Source organism: Amblyomma mixtum, chromosome 9 (genome assembly GCF_055824585.1).
Source record: "Amblyomma mixtum isolate Tamu chromosome 9, ASM5582458v1, whole genome shotgun sequence".
Classification (NCBI taxonomy): Eukaryota; Metazoa; Arthropoda; class Arachnida; order Ixodida; family Ixodidae; genus Amblyomma; species Amblyomma mixtum.
Genome location: NC_143020.1, coordinates 95,298,007 through 95,315,318, shown reverse-complemented (window position 1 = coordinate 95,315,318; position 17,312 = coordinate 95,298,007). Strand labels below are relative to the sequence as shown.

Below are 17,312 nucleotides of genomic sequence, written 5' to 3'. Positions count from 1 at the left end.
TCCTTTAAGCGTTAGTCCATACTTTCTTTAGCCAGGGTCGAAGCGCGTTTAAGGGCGCGGCGTGTTTAGCCTTAGAGAAGAAAGTAGAAGAAGAACACATTTCTTTGGTTCTGCAGCGGCCCGCAGAAGATAAAGGTAAGTTTCCGCTACGGTTTTACACCTGCGTCCTGAGAAGTTTCGTGCAGGATAGGGCTAACGAATTTAGGCAGCGCCAGCAATAGCGGAGAACACTACAATAGTGTATAGCGTGCCAAATTGCTTACAGCAGGCGAAGAGCTTGTCGGTCGGGCCACCAATCCCTCCCCTCATACAGTGGGATTGGACTACCTGCGTACTCTGCAAATGCAGTGGAGAGTGGCTTTGATTCACATCAGACAATTAGCAAATTTTATGTGAGTCGTAACTCCTACTTGTAACGAATAGTTCTTAGGTTTGGTTGGTTTATGGGGCTTAACTTCCCAAAGCGACTCAGGCTACGAGGGATGCCGTAGTGAAGGGCTCTAGATAATTTCGAGTAGCTGGGGTTCTTTAACGTGCACTGGCATTGCACAGCACGTGAGCCTCTAGCATTTCGCCTCCATCGAAATGCGACCGCCGCGGCCTGGTCCGAACCCGTGTCTTTAGGGTCAGCAGCCGAGAACCATAGCCACTGAGCCACCGCGACGGCTGAATGATTCTTAGCCTATATGGCTATATTCTATGTTTTTTTTTTGCGAGTTGGCCCATTGAGTAAACGGTCTGTATAAGTAGGCACGGTGTTGTGCACGTCCTTAGCATTCGCGTTCACCATGTATCGCAACCAACTAGCTAGCCAAAAAGTATCAAAATGCTTCACCACACAACCGAAAACAGCGGCCGTGTCCACCGCTGCGTTTCTCAGTGCTGAGAGTGCACAGACACGTCAACTGTGTGACAAACGGGTACTTTTCTCACTCATCTCAGGACATTGGAAGCAACGCCTTGAAGAACTCCGCGAGCAATGGGCACGTTTACTGACCACATCATGCCCGGAACCTTCCTGTTCATTCTTGGAACCTGGTGGGCATTCGGCGCATGGCGCAACTACGTCCGATGCAAGCAGCGCAATCGCCGCTACGCGTGCCGCGCCTGGTACTTGATGCCCGGAATGCCCCGACGAATTTGCTTCGAAGGCCTCAGCAAGATCATCATCTGTAGCATAGGCATCGCCGCCGAGGTCGTCACGGGCTTCGAGAACAACCGTTTCGACACCTCGGTCAACTCCCAGCACGTGTCCATGTACCTATTCTACCTCCTCAGCGGTATCGTTGACGTGATGACCAACTGCCGCTTCCCTTTCCCACCGGACACGGATTACGCAACGCTTCTGCTCGCTGTTAGCGTAGAAGGACTGCTCTTCCATTTCCACCTGCATGGAAGACCTTCTCTGGACATCCTCATCCACACTTTTCTGGTGTACGCCGTGGCAGCCGAGGCAGCGTGTATCATCGTCGAGATGAACAAGCCTCGAAGCATCCTGGCGTCCCTGGGTCGTGCTTTCTTCTGTCTGCTGCAGGGGACGTGGTCCTGGCAGGTTGGATGCATCTTGTACAGCCCGTCCTGGAACGTCCACAGTCACGACGACATGATGCTGGCGACGACCGTATTAGCGTGGCACATGTTAGGCGTCCTGGTCTTTCTTGCTGCGGTGGGCGTTGTGGCCTTGTTCACGTGTACCACGTGCAGCTGTGATGACCTTCTGCAGGAAGCGGACTGCTCGCACTATGCGCTCATTTCTGGTTTAGAGGCTAAAGAGGACATTAACATGGGCTCAGGGAACAAGGCGACGCCACAATCAACGCACATAAACTACAGCGATGACGATTTCTTTGCATGAACTCAAATACCTGCCAGGAAGACACCGTCGTGAACAACACGTGAGCGGTGCCGTCTGAGAAAGCGTTTGTTTGGTGGCGTGTGAAAGGAGACTGGATTGTAGCACTTGTTCCTGAAATGTCGATGGACCATGCAGTGCATTCCGTAACCCGCGTAAGGAGTGGTTACATTCATGTGTTGGCACTACTGCCTTGCAAAGTGTTTTTTTTTTATGTTTTAACTGTTGTGAATGTATTGCGTGTAGTCATACTAAGCGTACATTATGTAGGGCATTCCTTCCGCATTCAAATAATTTCATGTGTATCTTAATTAAATACGAATAAACTTTAATATCAGACTGAAAACAGGTGACCTTGTGCAAGCAGGCGATATGAAGTAATTCGTGTTTGCACAACTGTGCTGATGGATTCACAGCGCTATTTGGGCGAAAGCCTGCTACATTTTTGGCAATCATACTGTGATGGTGGCGTGCATTGGAACACGTACCATATTTCTCGCATCTGCTTTGCGAGCTGTTTGTAGCGCAGTGCTTGTAATGCTGAATGACTACACGTTATCAGCACTACGCATTCCAGAGGTCGATAAGGTTTGACAGTGTCTTACCGGATTCCATGAGTGTTTCAATGGGCTCTGAGGCACCACCTTGACGATCACGAGAAAGGTATTGAAGATTGGAGCACGTCAGGAACAAAGTCGCGCCAAAATTATTTTTCCCGAACGCGCAAAAAGGAACAAAGGAAATAAAGGGTAGACCATGTGTACCCTTTCAAATTTCCCTCCACTCGAATTTGCTACTGCCTCTTACCTGGGCCTGCGCATCAGCACGGTCGCCTCCTGACGGCAATTGGGCTTTAGACTACCCACGCAGGTTGTCGCGGGTTAGGGCGTAGCGGGTTACAGAGCAGCGGGTTAAATCATAGCGCTTAGGGCTGGCGTTAACCTCCACGCAGGCTGCTCTATGATGACATCCTGAAGCGATAGAGCATCCTTAATAAGGGAGACCTCTCTGGTGCGGTTTGTGAGGGCTGCGCGCAGCGTAGGACCATGTGGCCAGGATGTCGATGGCGGAGTCATCTGCCTTTTGAATGCGTCATCTAAACACCCTCGAAAGTACTTTAAGAAAGCAACCTTTCTGCAAACCTTTAAGAAAGCAAGAACACTTAATAAGCGAATAAATTACCGCTGGTGGCATCACGCGTTTACAATGGTGTGTTAACGGGCGACGTGGGGATACTGCTTAAGCACGGTGTAGAAAAAAAATTTCAAACAGGACAGGACAAGCGCCATTTATGGTCTCATTTGTGTTCTACACCATGGACCGGAACCACGGATTCTTTTACACCATGGATCGGAATTAACTACCCAAAAAAAAACCCTGCTATTGCTTAAGCACAACAGCAAGAGTTGTTAACCAATAAAACTACTATTTGCGCACTGTTCAAAGAGTTAAGAAAAAATGCTTTGTCGGCATCACCGGAGGATAAAGAGTGCATCGATAAGTACAAGTTCCGTCGACAACACGAAGAAAAAACTTTTTCGTTAATAGGATAGTTGCGGGCGCCCCACTCCGCAGCAGACAAACTTAACCCACTAACCCCCTCATCATTGCTCAGTGGACAAACTGGTTATTGGCTTAAGACACACTCGTAAGTCGTTCAGAAACAAATATATTTCGACAAAGGTGCAACGAGGAAACTCCTCTTTTTTTTTTTCGGCGGTGACCTTGCGTAGCAATTGACTAGAACCGTTTATAACAGGAACCGTAACTCTGAACGACACACACCACGAGGCACCGCTCGCGTTAGCAGCACGCCGGGGCACGAAACTGTCGTACGAGGCAACAAGACCCGAGGGTGCATAAGAGTCTGTCTCGTGACTAGACTTTCGCTGAGCGAAGTCTAGGGGGCGTGTCCCCGAAAGCTACACCTTTGAAAACCTAGCAGAGATACACGCACAAAATATCACTCTCCGTAAGTAGGATCCCAAACGGGGGCCCGACAGTCTGTCCTGGGATTCCAAAAACTCTCGAGGTTGTTGTAGACCTTCGAAGTTCCTTGGAACCGATTCACTGCTTCACACATCCTGCACAAATGTAGCGAGGGAGAGCCGAAGTAACCGTGCTCGTTGCGAACCATATACTTGGTCTTCCACGCAAAGTACTCGTTATAGGCGCTCGCGTTGCTGTTCAGGTAGAGAAGGTATTTGGCTAAGTCTTCTGGGGCTCTGAAGTCTTCTACGTGGATGAATGAATGCGGTGGCGCTAACTTGGCGTATTCTTCTTTGGAAGCTCCCATAACCACAGGCACTATCTCTTTCTCGTACGCGTTCCACCAGAGCTTCTCTGTAATGTACTCGCGGCAATTGCTATTCTCGAAGGCCAGGTAGAACTTGTACTGCTTCGTGACGTCACAGTCGCGCGTGAAGTGTCCAGGACAGACCTTGGTGCCACATCCACCATACACGTCCACGGCCATGTGTTTGGACAGTTCTCGAATGTACGGCCAACGCTTGTTCGGTCCGCCGCAGTTGCTGCTCAAGATGGCCACGAGCTTGGTCTTCGAGGCCGAGAAGTTGCGTAACACCGCCGCGCCCCCAGCGGGCGGCTTAGACAACTGGACAGTCCTTCCGTAAGGTACGGGAACGTCCGAGTCGCTGCGGTACGTCATGCTGAGGTTGAAGATGCCGTTGTAGTGGCTCATGTTGAAGCGCCTCGTAAGCAAGAACGTGTGCAGCGGCGACTCGTCCGTGAAGAATATCCAGAACTGGTTCGGCTTCCGGAACTTGGGAAGCGTGTCGGGACCCTTGGTGAGGTGTAGGTGGAACATGACGGCATCCGCTCCTCCGATTTTGTCGTTGGACGTTTCGAGGACGCAGTTCCGCACGCTGCAGAAGGCGAACGGGTCCTTGTTCACGTCGCCGAAGGAACGGAGGAATCTTCTGGACATGCGCTTGCCGACGTCCCAGATTAAGATCTTGTAGGGCGCTCCCGTTGACGCACTGTCGGAGAACGGTAAGGCCGTTTGCAGAGCATCATCGTCGCTTAAGTTCGTCTTCATGAGAGACAGGAGGACAAGGCACAACGAGAAGATGGCAGCCACGAAGTAGAAGTACTTGAGGTTCTTCTGGCGGAACATGATCACCTTCATGGTAGCCGCCTCCTTCCCAGCACCTGCAAACAAGGGAGATAGAGAAAAAGTAAGACAGCAATGCAACACTAGAAAACAGCTGAATGCATGTTTAAAGTGCCCTGTCTAATATTTAATGGACAACGAATGCACTGCGTACTGAATATTCTTGGACACCTGGGTTCCTGCAGCGATGGTGGTCAACTATAGGGTAGAAGCGCGGGTTATGTTTACAACGCATAAGCAGTATTAACAGTATTTTTTTATTTGAAAATGGAGCACTGCCGGTATATTGCATTGAGACTTACGGCTGAACACGAAATCGAGTCGCACATTTCACCGCCTCCCGCTACTCATTAAAAAGCTTTTGTTCAGTTCTGCCCCCCCGCTGTAGTTAGCTCGGAGCGAAACATTGCCTACGCAGTTTCTAAAGAAAAATTACAGATGCTACAATGTGAACGTAAGCCGTGCTCCAATACCACCAGTTAACCACTATCGCTGCAAGAGCCCCAATAATCACTACTTCAGGCATACCCAATCACTACACAAAGCTGACAGGAGTTTGGTGATTAACGTGGCAAAGCAAAAACGTGGGCAACCTACGCTCTTGAGCAGACGATACTTTACCAGGAGCCGTCATGTCTTTCGTGCATTAATTGTACAGCTTGATGTCACTAACTATACAGCTTGATGTCACAAACGACAGCTCATCGAAGCAGTTAAGCAAGCCCTACCTTCTTCGTTTTCTTTCACGAATTGGGTAGCAACATCAGCTTTTATAAGGGCCTTGTCTGTCCGAAGTGCAGGAAGAAGGATTATGGAATTGGCTGGAATGAGCAGAACATTCCATCTCAAAAAGAAGTACAGACACACAGTTTTTGGTTGTCCGTTTTCTTGCCTTGAAAAAGGCTTACGGGCCAGTAATCATTAAAATGAGCTCAAAACGTCAGTGCGCAGCGTTAATAATTAATTACAACAGATTATGCACCAACAGTTCTGGTCTCTGTCGGCGCTAGCGTTCAATTTCACATTGACGTAACGGTCTACCGGCCAACCTGGACCACAACGTTCCTTATGACGCTAGGCATCGCCGGCAAGCACCGGTTATTCCTGTGAGCAACCACTGAGGTCGGTGACGTCACAATACTTAGGATAAGTGCACCCTGACGTCACTCGATGCGAGTGGAAATGCCGAGCGGCTCCTCGGACAACATCAAAATCATTAAATTATGTTTCTCTCAACACCTGCAAGTGCAACCTCCTAGAACGCAATGGGCACCTCCTTGCGCCCATGAAACAGATCACACAGCTTGTTTTTGCGTTAGAAATTCTGCGTTTGCACCGCTTTAGAGAGAGAGAGAAAGTAATTTAATGCAAGGAAAAGTGGAGAGGTCGGCCGATGGTAAGGCGACCCTGGCCTGCTATTCCACACTGGGGAAAGGAATTTGGGAAAGAGAACCTAGGTACTGCTGTCAGTTTTCGCCTCTCTCCTTTTCAACCCGCGCTGTCATTCAAGGTCAAACAGGAACCACCCGACATAGCTTTGCACAGACGGGCAGCATAATCGCAAGTGCATCATCGAAAATCAATGCAAGGAAAAATGATTAAGTAGCACGGTATCGTATGATCAAAATTTTTCTTTTTAACACAGATTTTCCCCCACATGAATATTAAATACGCCCATGCGTTTCTAATGCTTGGGTGTGCAAGGAATCCAGGCCAATCCAACACTGTGGATATGTGCCATTACATCAGAGGCCAACAACAGCAACAACGCCAGCACTGCAAGTGCCATAAAGAAACACGCCGCTGCATCTTTCAACAGGCCACCCATATCGACAACATGCGCCTGAGATAAAAAAAAAAACAAAGGCTTTAATGAGGAGACTTTTAGAGCTCCTTCAGAAATATAGAGAACGCATGGAGCTCATTAGGCCTGCTAGAAAACGCTTCCGTGTACACAAAGATTTCTTGAGGCATTGGTGATGTTGAATGCATTACGACTCCTACAAAACCTTCCCGCAGACACAAAATATTTTATATGACATTTTTGACCTTGAAACAAAACGTGCATAATGGTGATTGATTCAATTCTTCAGGCGACGTTATAACCACAAGGCAACATCACCCGGTTTCTTCAGTTTTTTTTTTTCACAGTGACGACCCTTGAAACGCTCATACCTACAATGTGCATTACCCGTTAAACACTTCAGTGCCATCCAACACAGCAACGGTGTGATGCAAAGCGCAAGTGTAGACCATAACTGCTCAGCTATTCGAAAGTTCGCTCCACAAAGGCGGATGTGGTATTAAAAGCGCCGCAGCACCAACATTTTTTTTTTCGTTTCAGTGGCAAGCAGGCTTCTATTTTTCACTTCACTATACCCACAGCTTTAATTCACAGATACAACGCGCAGTTACCTGCTCCCACTATAGCGACAACACGTTGTCAGGTCATGGCCAGGTACGCTCGTCTAGCTGCGTAGTCGAGTCACCGGAAAGCGATCCGTGCATGTTGTCGACCAAGTCCGCATCCGGGCATTGTCTCTCAAGCCTCGACGCCAGAAACCTGCGCAAGTACAAAACATAAAAGAAAACAAAAAATTAAGCAAGTGAGGCTCGAGTGGACCAAAGCCAAAGCTCGCGGCGGCCTTGATAGTATTTGGTAACTCAGAAAAAGTCACGCGCTCACAGCCGTGTTCGGGTCTTGCGTATAGTGGGAAACACTGGTACGACCTAGATGACATTGTCTGACAGACGATACAGACCGGTTGCGCGGTGTGGCAACGACGGAGGTATGCGCGTTCGCTCAGGAGCGCCATCACGGGGAAACCCGTGCGTGGCCGTTGTAGCGCGTTGTCGCGCCAAGCACGTACGCGACTCGATCGTGTTGCGTTGCAATACAAAGAAGCGACGCCTGCTACCCGCGTGCCTTCGTCGAGCTCCCTATAGGCTCGTTTCTCGCCGGTGCGAAACATGGCGAGAGGAAGCGGAGAGCTGAACGCGTTTCCAGAGCGGTACTGTTCGAATGCCTTCAGGAATAGGCTCATTTATCCTAGCGCTGAACGCGTCCCTTTCGGCATACGTTCAGGAGCATGTCCTCTTGTGCAGTGTTCAGAAGCACGTGATAAGGAGATCTGTGTTTATAAAAAGATGCTAAGGAGGAAGTGTGTAAAAGAAGAAGAAGAAAGTGTTCAGAACATACTTAGGAGTAAGTGCATACCAGCATGCGTTCAGGATTTGGCTCGTCTAAGAATTGAAAGCAGCGTGGGTTAAGGAGCATGTGTTCAGGTATTGGCTCATCCAAGAATTGAATGCAGTCTGGGTTAAGGAGCATGTGTTGAGAAGCATGTGCTTAGAAGCAATGTTTAGAAGCACGAGCTAAGGAGCAAGTGTTTAGAAGACCACGCCAAGTAGTTAGTGTGCAGAAGCATGCGTTCAGCAGCCCGTGTTATGGACGCACGCATGCTTTCAGGTACTGGCGCATCTGTGAATTGAATGCAGCGTGCGTTGAAGAACACGTGTTCAGGAACATGCGTTCAGGAACATGCGTTCAGGAACATGCGTTCAGGAGCATGTATTCAGCGGAAAGCGTTGAGGAGTTAGTGCTCAGGAGCATGGTTCGGAACGCAAGCCTGCTATAAAAGCAAGTGCGCTAGAAGGTTTTACTCCCTTATTACTCCTTTCTGTTTAGAGCACAGTGGGTATACAGGAGAGGTCGACCGCAAAGCTGATTTGATTGATATGACGGGTTTAACGTCTCAAAGCGACTCAGGCTATGAGGGACGCCATAGTGGAGGGCTCCGGATAATTCAGACCGCCTGGGGTTGTTTATTGTACACTGACATCGCACAGTATTAGGCACTGAGGGACGCCGTAGTGGGGGGCTCCGGATAATTCAGACCGCCTGGGGTTGTTTATTGTACACTGACATCGCACAGTATCGGGCTGTGAGGGACGCCGTAGTGGAGGGCTCCGGATAATTCCGACCGCCTGAGGTTGTTTATTGTGCACTGACATCGCACAGTATCGGGCTGTGAGGGACGCCGTAGTGGGGGGCTCCGGATAATTCCGACCGCCTGAGGTTGTTTATTGTGCACTGACATCGCACAGTATCGGGCTGTGAGGGACGCCGTAGTGGGGGGCTCCGGATAATTTCGACCGCCTGAGGTTGTTTATTGTGCACTGACATCGCACAGTATTAGGCACTGAGGGACGCCGTAGTGGGGGGCTCCGGATAATTTCGACCGCCTGAGGTTGTTTATTGTGCACTGACATCGCACAGTATTAGGCACTGAGGGACGCCGTAGTGGAGGGCTCCGGATAATTCCGACCGCCTGGGGTTGTTTATTGTACACTGACATCGCACAGTACACGGGCTGTGAGGGACGCCGTAGTGGGGGGCTCCGGATAATTTCGACCGCCTGAGGTTGTTTATTGTGCACTGACATCGCACAGTATTAGGCATTGAGGGACGCCGTAGTGGAGGGCTCCGGATAATTCCGACCGCCTGGGGTTGTTTATTGTACACTGACATCGCACAGTATCGGGCTGTGAGGGACGCCGTAGTGGGGGGCTCCGGATAATTCCGACCGCCTGAGGTTGTTAATTGTGCACTGACATCGAACAGCGCACGGGCCTCTAACATTTCACCTCCATCTAAATGCGAACGCCGCGGTCGGGATCGAACCCGCGTCTTTTGGGTCAGCAGCCGAGCACGCTAACCACTGAGCCACTGCGGTGGCTCCGACAGTAAAGCAAAGAAACAGACTTTGCCAGCATAATAACTGCCTGGCTCCGACGTGCAATCCATTAGGACGATCTCGTCTCTCTTTTGTGCCCTGTTCAACGAGAAACGAATGAAAGCTGTAGAACAAGCATTAGAAATATTTAAAAAAAAAAAGCAGAAGGACTGAGGCTTTTCTTTGGGCGTGGTCGGTGAGCGTATGGAAAGCTGGGTCAAAAAGAGCAGGTCACTTTTTCTAATCTCTCGAAGCTCTGCTTCGTCGAAAGCCTCAGGTATTGTCCTTGCACCCTCACAGGCAGAGACGAGGCCGTAGACCTCGACCGAGCGATCAAGGTTTAATCGTCAAGGGAGGGGCAGCGCTTGCGAGCCGGGAGAGCTTGCGTGCGGTCAGCGACGTATAGATAACTAGAGGGCGGTGATCGCGGCCCGAGGAACGCAGATACGAATAACAGGCTGGAGGCCTATATACATTTATGATATGCAAATTTATACGACAAAGTAAGGAAACGTGCGCTGATTATAGCCGCAGTATGGCTATTACCTAACTCACGCTAACGCGGTTGGCGATGCCAGAGTGGAATTCTGAACTGACCAGCCTTTTGACGATTTCACCCCGGAGTAATCAGGTTACGTGGAAGGTTAGAAACTGCGCAAAAGGACGAGGACGGGAAGTAAGAAACGATCACGGCAGGTATGAGAACAGGACACTTTCTTGCGCTGTTTAACTTTTATCTGAACTCCACTGCCATCGAATTCAATGGCGTACTTTTTGTAAAGAAGGCTGGGATTTCAATCGGGACCTCTGTGGCATCTGTCCACTGTGTAATGACAGGCGTTTCAGGGAAAGTGATCACTCGTTTTCAAAAATAGGAAATTCGGGGTAAAGAATTTTTTTGAGGCGCAGCAATGCCAGTGTTAGCACGGACGTCAAAAATCAGGAAACTCATGCTAACTAGTAAAGCGATTAAATAAATTCGAATAGTTAACTTCTTAACTATTACTGATAGGCACCTCATTGCAAACAGAGATTTGTAGCCGGCAGTTAGTAATAGCCATATCAGTTATTAGAATTTCGAAAGCGCGATTACCCTCCGCGCTGTAGCTCGACAAAATCGGGCTATTTTGACTAATTACGGGCACTGGAAGGGTTGCTTTGCCTGCGTGCTTTCCGAAACCACGTCAAATGTATTTTGCCACGATGCAGCCAAATTGTCAGCATTCGATCAGCGCGTCGCATGGCACCTTTCCGATTAGCACATTTTGCGCATTTTTTGTTGTATTGACAATTACCTTATACTTCCCTTGACTCTAGAGGATATCCCTGATGACGCCGTCAATAACATACTTGAAACATTTGCATCAGTTCCTGGAGACCTCACTTTCATCCACAAGTTGGCCACTTTGCGTCCGTGGTGTCGTATTTGTTTCTTTACCTCCTGCATACGTCTTTTAGCGCAGTTTATAACCTTCCTCGAAAATGAACCAACTGGCTCGCAAGAACGTTCCACCAATCAGGTTAGACTACCGAAAACGATGGCTTACCGGAAACTTTTACTTCGGATTTCTCCCAGTCTCGAAGATAAAGCCTTCAGATAGAAATACGCCAAAGGCGCTTCCACACGATTATTTTCTTGCACCCAATACCTAAAGCACACGGCGCAGTGGATACCGAAGGCACCAAGTAGGTCAGTTGGCGCACGGTTCTGCATATTGAAAACGCCTTACAAGAAGCTTTCCCCGTCCAAATGAAAGACCCGCTTTCCAATACAGATAAAGTCGGAGAACGGCTTTACATCACGACGTTTCGCGGCTTTACGGCACTGCAAATAGCTAGGCCACTCGAAACGACCATAAAAAAGGAGCATCCGCAGCTCTGTACGCCCCCTATCAAGATTACATCGCAAACATACATGGTTGCCATCTTGACCTAGTGGTTATATATAACCAGTTATGCCGCAGTGAACGAAGGTGGCAAGATCGGAATAGAAAGATACGCTCGTGAAGGAAGCTGGAAATAACGTATCTCGCCGAATGAGTAGAGACACCTCATTGCTTATGCGTGATTGCAGATTGCTACAGCCGAGGCGGGATCCCCGAACGATCCCGCAGCGCGGCGCGAGAAATTGGAAAATGCACTGCGAAGCACTCTGCGAAAAAAAAAAAAAAATAAAGCTGGAGACCGTACAGGTGGGAGATTCTAGGTCTAGGTAACAAGTTCTGCACGTGCTCTCTTCTGGTATTAGCGTCGAGAAAGAAAAAAACAAAAAAAAACAATAAAAGCGGGAAAAGAAGACCCTTCAAGGGCGAGCCAGTGGTAATGAAAAAAAAAAAAAGACTCGTTTTGTTTGCATTACGCCGTACTCCTCTCCTCTGCCCCATTTACGGAGCGCATACTCGCAAAAAAAAAAGGTGCCCTCAATCCTTCACCCCCTAAAGGATGTACAGTACAACGTGCCGGCTATAATGGAAGATGAAGTTGTCAACGTGTAGATCGATCAAACCCTTTTCATTGATGTCTTCGTGGGACCGATGGACCCAAATACCGAAGCCTATACGCCGTAGTGTATCGAAGCAAATAGACAAAAAAGAGGACGCAGTGGGCTTCACCTATCTTCGGCTGCGTATCCTGCATTTACTTAGTGGAAGAAAGACAGCGAGAAGAAACGAAAGAAGATAAAAAGAAGGAAGAAGAAAGCAGTATTCCCGAGCCGTAATTACTCTACATTAGGGGCCCCTTTAATGTCCCCCATTCAAGCACGATTCTATCGCCATATGCGCAAACTCCTTAGCTGTTGCCGCGTGCCGCTCTATTGGGACCCGTCTTACAGCATCAAAAGGAAGGTCATCCCTTTTGAAGCGCACGTTCTGTTTGGAGCCCCGCAAACATAGTGGAGACAAGCCCGAATGGCTTGCAATCTTGCGAAGCCTGGAAGTCAGCGTTTGTGTGCGTCCTGTGGGCTTCCCTTAGCTCTTTTTCGCCCTGAAAGTATTCAAAGCCTTGCTATGCACCGACCAACATGGCAGTAAGTACTCTTGAAAGAAAGAAAGAAAGAAAGAGAGAAAGAAAGGAAGGAAGAAAGAGAGAGAGAAGGAAGGAAAGAAGGAAAGAAAGAAAGAAGGAAAGAAATAAAGAAAGAAAGAAAGAAAGAAAGAAAGAAAGAAAGAAAGAAAGAAAGAAAGAAAGAAAGAAAGAAAGAAAGCAAGCAAGCAAGCAAGAAAGAAAGAAAGAAAGAAAGAAAGAAAGAAAGAAAGAGAAGAGAAGTGTAGTTCATTGAGAATGTACGCAAACGCAGCCTCTTCGCTACAGAACCTGCACAGCTGAACGGGCCATCGCTGGCAAAGGAGCAAAACATGCAATGAGTGCCAACCTAACCACACTGCACTCAGTGCTGGCAGGCTATTTGCCTATCGGCCCATTTCTGGCCGCTGGCCCCACCGCCGACCGACCCCGAAGTGTATCGCAAAGCACGCTCCAAAACCGCGGTCCCCGCGCCAGCGACCCACTTATCAGAAAGAGCGCGCAAAAAGACCGGCGACGACTTTCAGCCGCGAAGGCCTGCGGGCGAGAGAACGCCGTTCCGTCACCAAGATTGCATCCGAAGGAGCGCGCTGTCAAAAAAGTGGAGAGCCGGTTCCCGGGGAGCGAAGCCGCGCGCTGCTGCTACCGATTACACGCTGACCAGCCTTCGAACTCTCTCAGAAAGTACCGCCTTTTGCGGTGCATAATTGGCGCTCCTTTTTCTCCCCCCCAATATTTTTTTCGTCAACGCTCTTTAAAACACGATGGTGAGAATTAATACGCAGCTACAGATTAGACGACGGCCGGAGTACGAGGTCTACACTAATGTACCGCGTTTCCTGGTGTACGGCTAGCGTCCTTTTTTGTTCCATTTTTTTCGTCACTGCATTTACATGTAAGCCTAGAAATATTGTGGATAACTATTTTCACAGCTCTTCAAAACTACATTTAACAACTCCACCTCCGTAGCAGCAAACACTACCTCAAATTCTTCAAGGACCGTGGCCACTAGAATGCGTGGAACCCGATTTGCGTGCTTCTGCCGCTGAGCCCTGTACGAGGTCACCGGGTTCGAATCCCGGAAGCGCCGGACTCACTTCATTGGAGACGAAGTGACGTTCCTATGCAGTTCAGTGCCAGCGCACGTTAAGGAACCCGAGAAGGTACAAAACAATTCGCAGATCCCCACTACGGCGTCTCTCATACTTAAGATGTGCAACTTCGAAAGGTTAAACATCTCATAACCATACCCGTGACATCATCATCATCATCAGCCTCACTACGCACACAGCAGCATGTCTCTCCAATTAACCCTGTGCTTTGCCAGTTGCGGCCAGCCTAACCCCGCAAATTTCTTAATCTACCCGTGACTGCCTGTAGAGAGAAGAAAAAAAGCGACTTGTACGCCGGGAAAAGTTAAACACCTCATAACCATACCCATGACTCATCATCATCATCAGCCTGACTACACCCACTGCAGGGCAAAGGCCTCTCCTATGTCTCTCCAATTAACCCTGTCCTCTGCCAGTTGAGGTCACTCTAACCCCGCAGATTTCTTAATCTACCCGTGACTGCCTGTAAAGAGAACAAAAAAAGCGACTTGTACGCCGGGAAAGGTTAAACATCTCATAACCATACCCGTGACTACCCTTATAGACAAAAAAAAAAAAAAACCCGCGACTTGTACGATGGCAAGTGCGGTACACGAACGAGGCCACAAGTGGGACGGCCATACATTCATGTATGACCAGCAGTTATAAAAACGGCGCCCCAGGGGCACATTTTCCTCCAACAGCCGCTTCACCCGTGGCAATGACGGCGGGGGGTGTCTGTGGGAAGAAGCGCGCGGGTCAAACTCAGAGGCCGCCGCTGTAACGTCACATGCGGCGGCGGTGGGGACGTCCCTTCTTTTTACGGGCCCCTGACCGGGTCACGGCGGTGCCTTCCGGTCGAAACTGGGACGCGCCGTTAATCCCTGCGACCGCGCAGTCCCCCGACTGTGCCGCAAACTGAGCGGGCCAAGCATTCTTCGGCGGTCGACCGACTGCTAGGCGCGTGGAAAGGTCGTTACGGTCTGACGGAGCCATTACAGCCGAGGCGGCGTGCAGCTCTTGCACGCTGCGTGGTGTGGATGGTAGCGGCAATACCACCTTGAGCCAACCCCTCCAACCCGGCATACAATACAGCGCAATTCTTTCCCCGTTATTCTTCTTTTTGTACACATTGATGACTGCCGCCAAGCAGAAAAGGAATGAATTATATATGGGGCAAGATGTTTCCGGAGTGAATCGAGACCAGAAAGGAGCCCACTCTGTTTTGTTCAGATCATTCCGCCTCAACGCGGTCGCCGTTGCCAGCCATTTCAGGGGGGGGGGTATTCACGTGACGTCACAGACGCCGTTTTGTTGTCCAGCGCGCAGCTTCAGCAGTGCAGGCCGGAGCAGGAGGTGAGATAATCCCGTAAGATACGCCCGCAGCATCTCGCATTGCTCCACGGGCAACGAAATGGCGGCCACTGTGACGTCAGAGAACACTCCATATAGCGAGAACGTGGCTCATATTGCCCTAGCTACCGGCGAAAGACGGAAAAAAGAGGAATCTTAAGATAAAATGTTAAATTATGTATTTTTTTTATGTCATGGCCACCTGACAAAAGTACTCAAAAGAAGGCCTTCCAAAAAGGGAAAAGAAGTTTTGCCTAACTTCAGGCAGAAGACGATTTCGGAAACGGTTGCCTCCTTTTTGCTTTACTGCTTATCTTCTCTCCTCGAACGAGAAATTTTCCAGTGGAAATCTACATTGGTCTCCATTGTACAGCGGAGAGCTGTTAAAGGCAAGTTTCTCGGTCCTGCGGCGCCGGCGTAACACTGCGCCGCGCTGGTTGGTCAGCACGCGATGATGTCACGCATGACGTGCATGATGACACTACAACCAGCAACGCTGATTGGTCGGCATGTATTGACGTCACGCTTGATGTCGCTGCAAGGCACCCCGCTGAGAGGTCCCAACACAGTGACGTCACGAGTGACAGCATGTTCACGTCAAGCGCACTTAGCCGAAGAAAGTGGCAGGATAACAACGAACAATATTATGTTTGCCACCGAAAACAAGTGTTGCTGAGTCTGACTTTACACAATGGCAAACGCCCGGCAAGTTTTTTTTTTTTTCTGTAATAAACGGAGTTCAAGAAATGCATTATGCTAACAGCGCCGTCCTTGGCAATGTGATCGCGATGATCTTCTAGAATGTACAGTCGGGGACAAAAGTCTCCGGACCACGTGTTCCTCAAACGAAGCTTATTGCACTACTATCAGACAGCGGCTGGAGACCGCACTTGTGGAGATGAAAGAACAAAAATTTAACTTTTACCTACACAATTGCGGTCTCCAGCCGCCGAATAATAGCAGAGCTATCGGCTTCGTTAGAGGAACACGTGGTCCGGAGACTTTTGTCCCCGACTGTACTATGTGCGGCACTGCATTGCAAAATTCCCCGAGTTATTACTTTCTTCTCATTATGGCCATCTGCTTCGAGCCGCACGCCCACAAATTTTCCAGTTATGCCGGTTACAGAATTAGCTACATCTAACCAAACGGATTGCATCGGTACTTGTGTAATCACTGGCTACGGCATCCCATGAATCAGCACGATTTTTCAGGTTTGGATCCGGCTGCAGAGAAAAAAAGCACTGTGGTAGAGGCGAAACGCAAAAGCCCTCACCTACTGATATTTCTATTCTCTCAGATCATGAATGGCAGTTTACCAATATTCCTCAGGGGAAAAGTATACAGATGTATCTTGCCGGTATCACCTATGGGGCAGAAATGTGGAGGCTAACAAAGAGGGTTCAGCTTAAGTTAAGGACAACGCAGCGAGCTATGGAAAGAAAAATGATAAGTGTAGCGTTAAGAGAGATCGGAAGCGGGCGGAGTAGGTGAGGGAACAAACCCGTGTTAAAAACATCCTAGTCGAAAACAAGAAGAAGAAGTGGGCTTGGGCAGGGCATGAGAAGCGAAGGCAAGATAACCTCTGGACCCTAAGGGTAACGGAGTGGATTCCAAGAGGGCGAGCGTAGCAGGGGGCGCCAGAAAGTTAGGTGGGCGGATGAGATTAAGAAGTTTGCGGTGATACGGTGGTCGCAACTGGCGAAGGACAGGGTTAACTGAATAGACATGGGAGAGCCCATTCCCCTGCAGTGGGCGTAGTCCGGCTGATGATGATGATGATAATCCAGAACCCTCTACTATATGGTATCCCTCATTCCAGACATTGTTCAATTAGCCCCTCAAATGCATCAAAAGTCAAACTTGCCCAAATATTGCATGGCCTCTCGCAGTGTCCTGAACTCCGCAGAGCGCTCTAACACACTAAGAGAGATTCTTGCGAGAAAACACGTTACCTGTATGCGCGCATTTGCGAGCGGGAGAACGCAATGATGCTGCTTCCTATAAAGAGTGACACACACTGCAAGTCATACAAACAACCCCAGCTGCAGCCATGGCAATAGGCACCGACGCTTCGCGAAGCGATACGCTTTGCAAGTGTAGGAACGAAAACTGAGAAAGAA

General features: G+C 49.2%; 2 protein-coding genes across 7 annotated transcripts in view; one reads left to right on the top strand and one right to left on the bottom strand.

Moving 5' to 3' along the window:
* The first annotated feature begins 947 nt into the window (after positions 1 to 947).
* On the top strand, positions 948 to 2,210 carry LOC149330215 (transmembrane protein 45B-like). The gene has a single exon (XM_089560825.1). It carries the CDS (start codon positions 980 to 982, stop codon positions 1,853 to 1,855), a length of 876 nt encoding a protein of 291 aa, XP_089416951.1. The 5' UTR covers positions 948 to 979; the 3' UTR covers positions 1,856 to 2,210.
* A 1,295-nt stretch (positions 2,211 to 3,505) lies between these two features.
* Positions 3,506 to 17,312, bottom strand: part of LOC149330214 (inactive fucosyltransferase B-like) — a 52,870-nt gene continuing 39,063 nt past the window's right edge. For all 6 annotated transcript variants that reach the window (XM_089560819.1, XM_089560823.1, XM_089560822.1 and 3 more), the window contains exons 2-3: positions 7,401 to 7,548; positions 3,506 to 5,023 (exon numbers count right to left, since the gene is read on the bottom strand). In XM_089560819.1, the coding sequence (XP_089416945.1) occupies positions 3,816 to 5,000 (1,185 nt within the window). In that variant the 5' untranslated portion in view covers positions 5,001 to 5,023; positions 7,401 to 7,548 and the 3' untranslated portion in view covers positions 3,506 to 3,815. The remainder of the gene's footprint in view (positions 5,024 to 7,400; positions 7,549 to 17,312) is intronic.